The sequence below is a fragment of the Neolamprologus multifasciatus genome, chromosome 17 (assembly GCF_963576455.1).
Source record: "Neolamprologus multifasciatus chromosome 17, fNeoMul1.2, whole genome shotgun sequence".
Lineage (NCBI taxonomy): Eukaryota > Metazoa > Chordata > Actinopteri > Cichliformes > Cichlidae > Neolamprologus > Neolamprologus multifasciatus.
Window position 1 is genome coordinate 26,470,115 of NC_140455.1, and position 14,400 is coordinate 26,484,514.

Here is a 14,400-nt window from a genome sequence, read left to right on the forward strand (position 1 = left end):
TACTAATATTTTAACTACTGATTTTATCTACTGTTTTTTTAATCAATTTTAAATCATGCTTTTTATTGTTTTTGTTTTTTAATGTCTTTGTAAAGCACTTTGAATCACCTTGTTGTTGAATTGTGCTTTATAAATAAACTTGCCTTGCCTTGAAAGACTCTTTTAATGAACCTCTATTCCTTTCACAATAATCTTACGTGCACCAGGCAGCTGAGAAGTCACAAGGTTTCACAAATATGAATATCTTTGATGACAAACCTGATCACATTTTTTAAACTTTACTACCACCTGTCAGCACTAAGCAGAGATATCAAACCATGTGACTTTATGTTTGTGTGACATTAAATAAAGTGCATTTGAAATCCTTGAGTCATAACTACATCACAATAAATAATTTTCACACTCTGTAAGTCAACAGAACTTAAATAACTTACGCTTTGTTTACGTTTTTAATTGCTGTGAACATTAGGATAAAATGAATAACAAAATATCTGTGTCAGCAATGTCCAACATCTCTTCCCAAAACAAAAATGGAGCCTCTGAATGTATAAGCAAATAATAAAACTGCTTCTTCTAAGCAACAGACTAAAGCAGGACAGAACTGGAAAAATCAAGGTGGCGTTCATTTAATGTGGTTTTTAATAAAGCATATTGATGACAGCTTTTAATGAGCCTCATTAATCTTATATGTGCCAATTACCAGAGCTGTGTTAAGAGTTGCAAGTGTACAAATTTAGTTCAGTTCTTCATTCATCATATTTTGCAGTTATTTAGCCCTAGAGCAGGATTATGACCGTCTCTAATAATGAACATTCACCTGAGTGGATAATATCATATCCACTCATAACAGAAGCAGTTACACAATTACACGATCTTGATAGTGCTACGCATTTGTTTTAAGGTAATGAAAATGGAGAATCGATAATCACACAGAAAAAAACAATAACAACAATAACAATAATATATATATATATTTTTTTAAAGTTACTCAATAGAGGATTAGCTTGAATTGGGAAATCAAAAACAGAACCTGTGTGTTCCTGGAAAATCCTATGTAGTTCTGTAATATGGAAACTTTAAAGCACACATCTCAGGAGAAAATAACTGGACTGTGAACATCGAGGTTGCTCAGTTCACTGGCTGCTCTTTCTTTGTCATTGTCACATGCGAGTACATCGCAGCAGCGCCCAGCGGGATGAGGCCAGTCAGAGGGTTAGCATCAGGGCCTTCTGGCACACCAAAGAAAATAAAAGCTGACTGTAATGGATGAATCATAAGGTCGTCACTCACGCATCCACCAGGATCAGCATGTCCTTGGGTGAGGCGGCCCCCTGGATGTACCTGGTGAGTAATAGCAGACACACATACATAGGTTGTGGCTACTAAGCACATACAGATGTATATGTGCACAAAGAAGTGGAAAAACACACACGCAGGAAGGAACAGTCAGTAACTGTAATGCAGAAAGGCTATTTTTAAAATGCAAAGCACAAAGACAGAGGCATTCACCTTTTGTGAGCAAGAAAGCAAAAACTTACTAACTTTCATCAATTGCTTTGCATTTCAAATCAATCTGAACTTTGTAATAGTTAATTACATGTCTGCTCTCATTTCTTTAATAAGCAAACAGTTGGCTGTCTTTGTTAGAGTGCTCAGTTGCTAACAGGCTGTCTGAAGCTAATGAAATTTAATAACATGTTTAAAAGTGTAGTGGTGGCTTCCAGCCAGATTTTAATAATTTTCAGACAACTAATTAAGCTTTTGTATTCCTACCCTTTGATCTGCAGTGGCTTAATCATCATAGTCGTCTGATGTGTTTGTTTAAATTCGTTTTGCTTTTGGCAACAGGTGTGAATGTGATTGTTTTAAACTATGCGTGCATGCAGATGCTCTTATGAGAAACCGTGTAATGAAACATGCAAATACAGTTATTATGATAAATGTTTCACATGACAATTGCTCAAAAACACCAGATAAATGTGGAAGCTCGATGACAGTAAGGCACAAAAACCTCACCACACTGAGTAGATGCACCTACCATGGTCGTCTGCGCACATCGTAGAGGTCAATCTTATTCTGTGATTTGCTTAGGTCCATCCATGGGGATGCTGAAATTTTGGCAGAAGGAAAACACATGGTTATTTAGATTTAGACCTTAAAAAAAAAGTACATTTACACCGATAACAGACACTTTCGCTTAATAGGACTTTCTTACCTATAAAATTACATTCCATTTTAAACTTTGCCTCAAGGGGCACACTTTAAAACACGTGTCTTCAGAGCCTTTAGCAGACAACTTGTCTGTCACTCTTAAAAACTTCAAAACCGCTTTAGCTAAACCTGTAAAACTGAGTACTAAAACATATATACACTAGAAAAATTTGCATTTCCTGCGAAAATGCAGTGTGGATGCTTTAAAGCTGAAGCTGTCTGCAAAAACTAGCTGAAAAAGCTGAAAAGTTGCAGAAATTGTAAAAACTTTGCAGAAGCAAAGGAACTTTGCTAAAAAGTAATAACTTAGGAGAACTGCAATATCTTAGAGGAAACATAATACTTGGCAGAAATACAATAGCATAGCAGAACTTGGCAGAAATATTGTAACTTAGCAGAAACATAACTTCTCAAATATACAAGAATTTAGGAGAAATAGTATAAGATAACAGAAAGAATATATTTAGCCAAAAATACTTAAACATTACGGAAACACTATGATTTAGAAAAATAGTACAACATAGCAGAAATACTGTGATTTACCAGAGACACTGTGATGAACTATGAATATTGTAATTTTAAATGAATACTATGTTTTAGCACAAATACTATAATTTGACAGAAATACTATCATTTGGCAGAAATACTATGTTTCAGCACAAATACTCTGGTTTAACACAAATATTATAACATAGCAGAAATACAATTATATAGCAGAAATGCTATATTTAGAAAGAGAAATATAATATAGAAATACTGTAATCAGCACATATACTGTAACATGACAGAAATTCCTCCACTTAGTAGTAATACTATAACATAAAACAACTGTTATGATTTGGCACAAAAACCATGATTTGGCAAAAAAGCTGCTAAAATCATAAAAGTTTGCTGAATTATAATAAATGATGAATATGAATTACTTGTCTGTGATAGTGTATTAATTTGTAGGGCAAAAAAAATGTTGACCAAGGTTGAATCGAACCCACGACCTTTTGGTTGCAGACCCGTGTCATTACCAACTGCGCCACTGGGAAAGAGAGCAGGTGACTGGAAAACAGGGTGATGAGCAGTCAGAATTAGCTCGCGGTGAGAGGCGAAAAACGCCGTTTTTTGGAGTTACAAAACGCCGTGTAACTCAAAAACTAGGTGGACTAGAAACATAATTCTTGTACTGGGTGAATCAGCGGACTTTGGTGTACTTTGACTGCGATTTTCATTGCTCTTTGTACATCCGTCGCTGAGATATGACGAGAGAAGAAACGGCAGACCTCAGATATGATTGGCTGGCTTACAAGCCGTGCAGGCCCCAATATGCAAATTTGAATGCCTGAGCCCTCAGATATGATTGGCTGGCTGGGAAGCCGTGAAGGCTCTGATTTGTAAATTTGAATGTCTGTCCTCAGAGAGGATTGGCTGCCTGGGGACCTGGCAGTAATATATAGAAATAGTATAATTAAGCATAAATACTACATTTAGTAGAAATACTATGTTTTAGCACAAATACTATAAAAAGCAGAAATACTATAATTTAGCAGAAATACTATATTAAGCAGAAATACTATAATTTAGCAGAAATACTATAAAAAGCAGAAATACTATAATTAAGCACAAATACTATATTAAGCACAAATCCTATAAAAAGCAGAAACACTATAATTTAGCAGAAATACTATATTAAGCACAAATACTATAAAAAGCAGAAATACTATATTAAGCATAAATACTATAAAAAGCAGAAATACTGTACTATGATTTGGTAGAAAAACTATAATTAATCAGAAATACTATATTTTGCAGAAATACTATATTAAGCACAAATCCTATAAAAGGCAGAAAGCTCAAATATTATAAAAAGCAGAAATACTATAAAAAGCAGAAATGCTAGAATTGAGCACAAATCATATAAAAAGCAGAAATACTATATTTTGCAGAAATACTATATTAAGCACAAATCCTATAAAAGGCAGAAATACTATAATTTAGCAGAAATACTATAATTTAGCAGAAATACTATAAAAATCAGAAATACTATAATTTAGAAATACTATAACACAACACAGAAAGAGAGAGAAGCAAGTTTTTAGGTCAGTCAAGCAGCCTGGGAGCTGCTAAATTTGAATCCACCAATCAGAGAGGCTGTGTACTTTTCCCCGCCAAAACAGGTGCAGCCGTTTTTACACATGCAGCAGAGAGACAGGATTTTTGCAGGCCCCAATATGCAAATTTGAATGCCTGAGCCCTCAGATATGATTGGCTGGCTTACAAGCCGTGAAGGCCCCAATATGCAAATTTGAATGCCTGAGCCCTCAGATATGATTGGCTGGCTTACAAGCCGTGAAGGCCCCAATATGCAAATTTGAATGCCTGAGCCCTCAGATACGATTGGCTGGCTGGGAAGCCGTGAAGGCTCTGATTTGTAAATTTGAATGTCTGTCCTCAGAGAGGATTGGCTGCCTGGGGACCTGGCAGTAATATATAGAAATAGTATAATTAAGCATAAATACTACATTTAGTAGAAATACTATGTTTTAGCACAAATACTATAAAAAGCAGAAATACTATAATTTAGCAGAAATACTATATTAAGCAGAAATACTATAATTTAGCAGAAATACTATAATTTAGCAGAAATACTATAAAAAGCAGAAATACTATAATTAAGCAGAAATACTATATTAAGCACAAATACTATATTAAGCACAAATCCTATAAAAAGCAGAAACACTATACTTTAGCAGAAATACTATATTAAGCACAAATACTGTAAAAAGCAGAAATACTATATTAAGCACAAATCATATAAAAAGCAGAAATCCTATAAAAAGCAGAAATACTATAATTTAGCAGAAATACTATAATTTAGCAGAAATACTATAAAAAGCAGAAATACTATAATTTAGAAATACTATAACACAACACAGTGTTAGGATGCCTGGGTCATTGACCCAGGGCTTTTGAGTTTATTATATTATTTATAATTTCTAGTTTTTGGGGTTTTCGTGAGTCATGTCTTATGGTTTGTCTCTGTGTAATCCTTGGTTGCTGTCTCCCCTGTTTGCTGTATCCCCATGTCCAGTCTGTGTCTGCCCTGGTCCCACGTCTCTGTTCCTTCTGTTGTAGTGCCTGTATGTGAGTCTGTGTCTTTTGTTCAGTCTGTGTTTTGTGTTTCCTGTTTTACTTTGAAGGTTTCTGTCTTATCTCAGTGTGTTCAGTTTACGCTTCCTTGTCTCGTCAGTTCTGATTTGCCCCAGCTGTGTTTCCCTCCTGTTGTCCATTCCCTGATTGCTCCCTCTATGTATTTAAGCCCTGTGTTTCAGTTTGTCATTGTCGCGATCTACCGTTTATTTAGCTGTGTGTTTTTTCAGTCTGTTCGTGTAAGTTTAGTTTTGGTTACTCAGTTTTGTTGTTTTTTTAGTTTAACATTAAAGTGGTATTTAAGTTCACCTTTGGTTTCCTGAGTCTGCATTTTGGGTCCTTCATGTCACCACCCCGGCGTGCACACAGCCTCCACATAACAGAAGATCGCGACCATTACATGGACCCAGCAGACAGTGAGCTGTACGAGCGTCAGGAGGCAGCCATCGCCCAGCTGGAGGAGGAGCTCCGCTGGAAGCCGTGGCGCGCTCCGGATTTTGAGCACATATTCCGCGGAACTCGGCTGGCTTTTGGAGGTCCCCGAAGTTGCCAAAAGCCTCCGCCTGCTGCCCCGCGCACACCCAAGCCTCGGCCGCTTCAGGTGGGAGTGCTCCGTTTTTCTTCGGATGCTCACGCTCTAGCCTCTGCATTGCCGTCCCGCACGTCAGAGGCTCAGCTGTATGCCCCGTCAGCTTCCTCACCTCAGAGGAAGCGACGCTCACGCCGCCGTCACTTTTCACCTGCTGAGCAACTCCCACTGGGAGAAGCCAAAGATAATAAGCACTCGCCAAAGGCTGTTAAAGGAAAGACTGTGAGCAATCGTAGCAGGTCTAACACGCACAGTTCAAGTCCTGGCAGTTCTGGTTTTGTCAAGTCTGGTCCAGTCATCCCCAAGTCAGTTCACTCTAAGACTGTTAACCCAAGGACTCTAAAAACTGCTAAAACAAAGACTGTAAAACATGGTGGAAGAGATGCAAGATTCATTTTTGATAGGTCTGTTTTTGTTGACCCAGTATATATTAACTCTGAGCCTGCCCGTTTTAAGACTGTTTTTTCTGAGCCACCTCCTCTGCCCCCTTGTGTTACTGCTCCCAGGGCAGCTCGGACCCAGCATACCCCTGCACCCGTATCAGTTCCTCGGGTGAGGGAGGCTGAGGTCCAGCTCGTCTGTGCTCCGGTTCCCAGGCCGGCTGAGGCTCTGCCAGTCCCTGCACCCGTACCAGCTCCTCGGGTGGGGACAGCAGCTGCCCAGCTGTCGCCGCTACCTGTCCCGGTTCCCAGGGTGAGGCCAGCTGGGACACAGCCCACCTCTGCACCCGTACCTACTCCTCGGGTGGGAGCGGCTTGTGTCCGGCGGGTGTCTGCACCCATTCCTGTGTCTGCTGGAGACTCAGGCGAGCCTATCCAGCCCCTGTCCTTGTGTTCTGGAGTCTCAGAGTTAAGTCAGCAACCATCATCACCACCATCACTACTGCATGCATTTCAGTCCATAGCTCAGTCATTAGCTCTGTTAGCAGCCCAGTCCATAGTTCATTTTCCTGTGTTTCCGTTAGCTCAGCCCTTTGCCCACTGTGCAGTTCAGCCATCTCCCCAGTGTTCAGCTCCGCCATTTGTTCCACCACCCGCTCAGTCTTCTGTTCAGCCAGTAGTCTCTGTCCCTACTGGTCCTGCTTCGGCGTCAGCTGGAGGGTCCGAGGGGCCCGTCCAGCCTCCTGCTTCCGCTGGAGGGTCCGAGGGACCGCTTCAGCCGCCTGTTCCCGCTGGAGGGTCCGAGGGGCCCGTCCAGCCTCCTGTTCCCGCTGGAGGGTCCGAGGGACCGCTTCAGCCGCCTGTTCCCGCTGGAGGGTCCGAGGGGCCCGTCCAGCCTCCTGCCTCCGCTGGAGGGTCCGAGGGACCGCTTCAGCCGCCTGTTCCCGCTGGAGGGTCCGAGGGGCCCGTCCAGCCTCCTGCCTCCGCTGGAGGGTCCGAGGGACCGCTTCAGCTGCCTGTTCCCGCTGGAGGGTCCGAGGGACTGCTTCAGCTGCCTGTTCCCGCTGGAGGGTCCGAGGGGCCCGTCCAGCCTCCTGCTTCCGCTGGAGGGTCCGAGGGACCGCTTCAGCTGCCTGTTCCCGCTGGAGGGTCCGAGGGGCCCGTCCAGCCTCCTGTTCCCGCTGGAGGGTCCGAGGGACCGCTTCAGCCGCCTGTTCCCGCTGGAGGGTCCGAGGGGCCCCTTCAGCCGCCTGTTCCCGCTGGAGGGTCCGAGGGACCGCTTCAGCTGCCTGTTCCCGCTGGAGGGTCCGAGGGGCCCGTCCAGCCTCCTGTTCCCGCTGGAGGGTCCGAGGGGCCCGTCCAGCCTCCTGTTCCCGCTGGAGGGTCCGAGGGGCCCGTCCAGCGACCTGCGTCGCCTGCAGCGCCACCACCTGCGGCTCCCACGCCGTTCCCTGCAGCTTCGCCCTCGCCTGGTCCGGCCTCCGAGTCTTCGCCCTCGCCTGGTCCGGCCTCCGAGTCTTCGCCCTCGCCTGGTCCAGGTTCAGCTTCAGCCTCTGCGTCGCCTGGTCCGGCCTCCGTGTCTTCGCCCTCGGCGCCGCCTGGTCCTGCCTCACTCCGTCTATCTTCGTCTGCGCCTGAGGTCCCCGTGCCATCAGGTCCAGTCCGGCCTGCTCGTCCTGCCCGTCCTGTCCGGCCTGCTCGTCCTGCCCGTCCTGTCCGGCCTGCTCGTCCTGCCCGTCCTGCTCGGCCTGTCCGGCCTGCACGTCCTGCCCGGCCTGTCCGTCCTGCACGTCCTGTCCGGCCTGTTCGTCCTGCACGTCCTGTCCGGCCTGTTCGTCCTGCACGTCCTGTCCGGCCTGTTCGTCCTGCACGTCCTGTCCGGCCTGTTCGGCCGCTTTCCGGGCCGATGACTGGACGTCATTGCCGTCGCGGACGGCCTCCTGACCTGCTCCGTCGCCGCCGGTGCCTCCCGCCCGGACGGCCTCCTGACCTGCTCCGTCGCCGCCGGTGCCTCCCGCCCGGACGGCCTCCTGACCTGCTCCGTCGCCGCCGGTGCCTCCCGCCTGCCCGGCCCCCTGATCTTGGCTCTGGGGCCGCCTGCCTCCGGGCCGCCCCCCTGAACTGCCCGGGTTTGGACTGTTGTGCCGTCAGCCTCCGGGCCGGCCTCCTGAACCTTTTCGAGACTGGTACCTGGGCCTCTGCGCCTTTCATGGGCTTTTTGTCTGTTTTCTTTTGGACTGTTGCTGGGCCGCAGTGCTGTTGTTTTGTTCTGTTTTGGGCTTTTGCTCCCTGTATTTTTTGTCTCTGGCTCCGTGTGTTTGTTTCATTTCGGTCCCTCCATCCTGTTCCCCCGCCGCCCACCCTGGTTGGGTTGTTTTTTGTTTTGGTGTTTCGGGTTGGGCTGTCTGGGAGCCAGCCCTTTAGGGGGGGATACTGTTAGGATGCCTGGGTCATTGACCCAGGGCTTTTGAGTTTATTATATTATTTATAATTTCTAGTTTTTGGGGTTTTCGTGAGTCATGTCTTATGGTTTGTCTCTGTGTAATCCTTGGTTGCTGTCTCCCCTGTTTGCTGTATCCCCATGTCCAGTCTGTGTCTGCCCTGGTCCCACGTCTCTGTTCCTTCTGTTGTAGTGCCTGTATGTGAGTCTGTGTCTTTTGTTCAGTCTGTGTTTTGTGTTTCCTGTTTTACTTTGAAGGTTTCTGTCTTATCTCAGTGTGTTCAGTTTACGCTTCCTTGTCTCGTCAGTTCTGATTTGCCCCAGCTGTGTTTCCCTCCTGTTGTCCATTCCCTGATTGCTCCCTCTATGTATTTAAGCCCTGTGTTTCAGTTTGTCATTGTCGCGATCTACCGTTTATTTAGCTGTGTGTTTTTTCAGTCTGTTCGTGTAAGTTTAGTTTTGGTTACTCAGTTTTGTTGTTTTTTTAGTTTAACATTAAAGTGGTATTTAAGTTCACCTTTGGTTTCCTGAGTCTGCATTTTGGGTCCTTCATGTCACCACCCCGGCGTGCACACAGCCTCCACATAACACACAGAAAGAGAGAGAAGCAAGCTTTTAGGTCAGTCAAGCAGCCTGGGAGCTGCTAAATTTGAATCCACCAATCAGAGAGGCTGTGTACTTTTCCCCGCCAAAACAGGTGCAGCCGTTTTTACACATGCAGCAGAGAGACAGGATTTTTGCAGGCCCCAATATGCAAATTTGAATGCCTGAGCCCTCAGATATGATTGGCTGGCTGGGAAGCCATGCAGGCTCTGATTTGTGAATTTGAATGTCTCAGTCCTCACAGAGGATTGGCTGCCTGGGGACCTGGCAGTAATATATAGAAATAGTATGATTAAGCATAAATACTACATTTAGTAGAAATACTATGTTTTAGCACAAATACTATAAAAAGCAGAAATATTATATTAAGCAGAAATACTATATTTTAGCAGAAATACTATATTAAGCACAAATACTATAATTTAGCAGAAATACTATAATTTAGCAGAAATACTATAATTTAGCAGAAATACTATAAAAAAATCAGAAATACTATAATAAGCAGAAATACTATAATTTAGCAGAAATACTATATTAAGCACAAATCCTATTAAAAGCAGAAATACTATATTAAGCTCAAATACTATAAAAAGCAGAAATATTATAAAAAGCAGAAATACTATAATTTAGCAGAAATATTATAAAAAGCAGAAATACTATCATTTAGAAATACTATAACACACACAGAAAGAGAGAGAAGCCAGTTTTTAGGTCAGTCAAGCAGCCTGGGAGCTGCTAAATTTGAATCCACCAATCAGAGAGGCTGTGTACTTTTTTCCCGCCAAAACAGGTGCAGCCGTTTTTACACACGCAGCAGAGAGGCAGGATTTTTGCAGTCTATTTCTCATAGTGAGGACTAAACTCAAACAAATGACCATAATTTCCTAACCGTAGGGGCTAGAACGATCATTCTTACACCGTTTTGTTCAGCAGAGATGGGGGAATCTTCAAGTGTTGACAATTTATCATTAAAATATGAATTATTAAAGATATTTGACTTCTAATGCACCATAACTGAGTAGAGGCGAAGCAAAAACTGCCTTGACTTGCCCTCAAACAACGCTTTGTAACTCTAAATCTATTTGGAGTATCGATATCATTCCTTCACCGTAAGAGACAGCGGACTTTAGTGAACAGTCATGGAAATTTTTAGGTCTCTATGGAAATCCATCAAAAAGATATGACAAGAGAAAAAAGTGGTTCATTTCCAGAGTTTGAAATCTGAAGAAATCTGAGCGAAGATCGAATTTCCTACCCTCAAACAAACGTAATTCATGGCCAAATGGTAATAGGTGAGAAAAAACTTTTAAATTGTGAGCGTCAGGAGTGTCTGAAGATATATTGGCACAAGCCTCATGTCTTGACTTCGCTTCGTTAAGGAGATATGGCGATTCGAATATGACTCTCATTACAGAAATCAAGCGGTGATTTTGAACAAACTCTCTATTGACTTTCTATGGAGAGTTTTCAGAGTTTGTGTTGGTCTGAGGAGATTTGCCAAAATTCTATAAATCCCACAACAATGATAGTGACAATTTCTGAAAGCCAGCAAAAATACCTACGTTTTGATGTATAATTTGTGGAAGTTGAGTAAAAATTGAGCAAGTAGCAAGAAGTTGTTCGGACATGAAGAGAAGACTGCGAAACTTACAGTACCACACTGAAAGCCAAGTGCATAGCAACCATAACAACGCATGTATTTTGTGAAAAATCACAATTTTGCAACTCTAAACTTAAAGAGGGATAAGATGAAAACGGTAACAGATATGAAAAAGTTGAAATATACATGAATAGCCCAATGATTTGTGAACATTTTAAAATTTGAATGGTTGTTCTACGTGAAAGTATGAGGAAGTAGTTAAGTTTCAAAAACAAGCAAAATTTAGCAGAATTTTGGAAGTTTTACATTAATTTCAATGGGACAAAAAATTGCATAAAAAGCTTAATATTTTAAAAAGTATAATAGCAAAAAATACCAAAAGATATTGCGCAAATTAGCAGAAATAGCAGAATAGTTTAAAATTTGAATGGTGAAAATAGCATAAAAATTGTGGAAGTAGTTCTACGGCGAAAAACGTACGGAAGCAACTTGAAGAATAATAATAATAATAAAGAATAAAGAGAAACAGGAACTCAATAGTGTGGATGCCTTAAAGCATCCACACAATAAAGAGAAACAGGAAAACAATAGTGTGGATGCCTTAAAGCATCCACACAATAATAAAGAATAAAGAGAAACAGGAACTCAATAGTGTGGATGCCTTAAGCATCCACACAATTATATGGACAAAAGCACTGAGTCACATTACACCTGCAGGACCTGACGCCTATGGACACTCATACCATTAAGCTTGTGGTGCACAGTTTTTGGGCTGATGCTATTAGCTCACTACTGAAAATGCATTTACTGAGAAAGCAGAGCATACACCCGTGGTCATGGATGTACCTGGATAATTTAATAATGTTGATGGGTGAATGTAAAGGGTTAGGGTGAAAACACCTGAATTCAACAATCAAAAGGTGTTGCCCATTACTTTTGTCTTTACAGTGTATCTTCTTTTTATTATTGTACACAATTGAAAATGTAAGACTTTCTCAAGTCTTGTCACTGTGACATTGCCAGAGGAGTCTCACTGTGATAAAACAGCAAAGTCTTATAATATTGGTATGTTTTATGCTCCTGGTGCTTGGTCCTTGTGTGACTCTAGATTCCCTAATGATAAACTCTTCCTTAGACTACAAAAGAGGATTTGAATGATTCAAAATCAATCTGTGCTTTTAAAAAAACTGTGAACTTACTAACATTACCAGAATTTCTGAATTGAGAATATGGACTGATATTACTTGAAGTCACAATTATGACTAAACTACATGTAATTTTGAAAAATTGAGATATATTGCAATTTTTCTGTTTGGTTAGCAGTGGTTTCCTTCATGTTGTTTTTCTATTAATACCTTTTTGTTGTTTTTCTTACGCATGAACAAACATTTTAGCAAGTTGTAGAGATTTCAAAAGCTGTTACCCTTGAGTTTTTTTTATCACTTTTTTCAGTATTGCAGGTTGTGTTTGTGGTGTGATCTTAGCATCATGTCTACTTCAACTGAGAAAAGCATCAGTCCTGTCTGCCATTAGTGGATAATTTGTCCTGTTTCCTACTGATTAAAACCACGGTCTTTTCTAGTCTGTCAACTTATGCAAATGCCTAATTCGTCCTGTAAGATCTCTGTTGAGATAGCACACTGATCTGTTACAGCAGGCTCTGTCAAAACTAAACAGTCTTTATGTTCCTTTATTTACAAGAAGGGGCATTAATTGTAACCCATGACTCCTAGTAGTTTCAAGAGAAATGACGACAACAACACTTCCTATACTCAAGTATTGTATATAAATGCCCAGTGTACATAAAATAAAAGACATAAAAGGTTGCGTTTTTATACATTTTTTGCAACTATTGTTTGCAACTGTTAATTCGACATTTAAGATGCCACTATTTATTTTTACAGGAACCAGGAATTTCCTATGTAAAGTATAAAAAAAGAGAAGAAACACTTGCAAGTGCGTATGTTTTCCAACAATTATTTAATGACTACTTTGCCTATTTCCCATCCCGAGTTGTGCCAGATTTGCATGCATTTGACTGTAAGATGATTTTCCTTTAGTGGAAATTTTGTGTTCCTTTGACTCACCACCAAATAGTCACATAGTCACAGGTCTAAGCCCCATTGCAAGCTGGGCTGCTTACCTGGGAAGTAACGAGCCAGTCCTGTGGCAGAGCCAAACACTTGCCAGAGGAGAGAGGGATCTTCCTCTTTGTTCTTCCGGAAAACATCCTCCAAGGCTTCTGTCCAGTTTAACTCATTCAGAATGATGGTAGCTGAAAAACATACACACATGCACACACACATACAGAAACACATGCACACACAGAAATAAAGATGAAATGAGTCATGCTTGTGCAAAAGTATAAAATCATAAGAATCACACAAGCACAAAATGTCAACATGTTTCAGAAAGTATTTACTCTAAAAAAAAGCAATTCTGAAAAAAAAAAACCTCACTTGAAAGTCAGATACACACACACACACACACACACACACACACACTTGGATTTGGCAGTATTAGTCTACTGACACTGACGGCAAAGAGGAAGCTTCCTCACTGATATTCAAAGTGATGTCTGGCTTCTTCAGTGAGATTTATATTTGAGTTTTTTGCTCTAAAAACATTTTCTATAGCAGGGGAGCAAAAAAAGAGGTAAACAAAGACAGGAGAGTCATGAAGGTAAAAAAAAAAAAAAGTATGATTCAATTTGGTATTTCTGGAATAAGAAAAAATCTTCCAGGTACTCACTGACTGGACATGCATTGTTTTGTTTACCTGTTGGTCTACAGAAGCTTAAATCCCAGACAATGTTTTTAGATACAAAAAAAACCCAATCACAGTCTTCCTGGAAGCATAGGCTACTTGTTGAAATGACTCATACTTGTGTGGCCTGTGCAGATGCCTCCAACAAAGTGAGATTTTTCTAAGAGCAACTGAATTAAAAGAGGAAAAAAACAGCATAAAAAAGGGGGCAGCCAGGAGATAAAGACTTTGCTTAGGCAGTCGTGTTAACAGCTGGCACCAGGCTGTCTGCTAAAATGTAAGAAAAGTTAGAGTGATGTACCTGTAACTCTGAAACTTAATTCTAAACTAAATGAGCATTTTCAGCTTTTATAGAGTCAAATCAAGACAAATGTGCACAAACTCACATAAAGACACATAATAATGTCAGTTGAAGCAGGCAAAGACAAACTCGGAGGATCTTATAGCAAATCTTATATGAGGTGCTCTATTTGACCCTCTTCAACCTGCCTGCAGTTGCTGGCAGTCTATGAGCCACTTTCCAATGACATATATTTCTATATGTATAAAAAAAATCTAGAACTCCTTGCCTTCCCCACAAAAGCCTGTTTTACCCAGCCCTGTAATTCTTTGTACCACAAAGACGGAGTTTGGGGCACTTTGGTACTATAGTGAAATATGTGTGTCCCAGTGA

General features: G+C 41.8%; 1 protein-coding gene across 2 annotated transcripts in view; it reads right to left on the bottom strand.

The window, feature by feature from the left end:
• cacna2d1a (calcium channel, voltage-dependent, alpha 2/delta subunit 1a) overlaps positions 1 to 14,400 on the bottom strand; it is a 124,258-nt gene that overhangs the window by 45,282 nt on the left and 64,576 nt on the right. For both annotated transcript variants that reach the window (XM_085136875.1, XM_085136874.1), the window contains exons 7-9: positions 13,105 to 13,236; positions 2,039 to 2,108; positions 1,291 to 1,341 (exon numbers count right to left, since the gene is read on the bottom strand). In XM_085136875.1, coding sequence (XP_084993001.1) covers positions 1,291 to 1,341; positions 2,039 to 2,108; positions 13,105 to 13,236 — 253 coding nt within the window. The remainder of the gene's footprint in view (positions 1 to 1,290; positions 1,342 to 2,038; positions 2,109 to 13,104; positions 13,237 to 14,400) is intronic.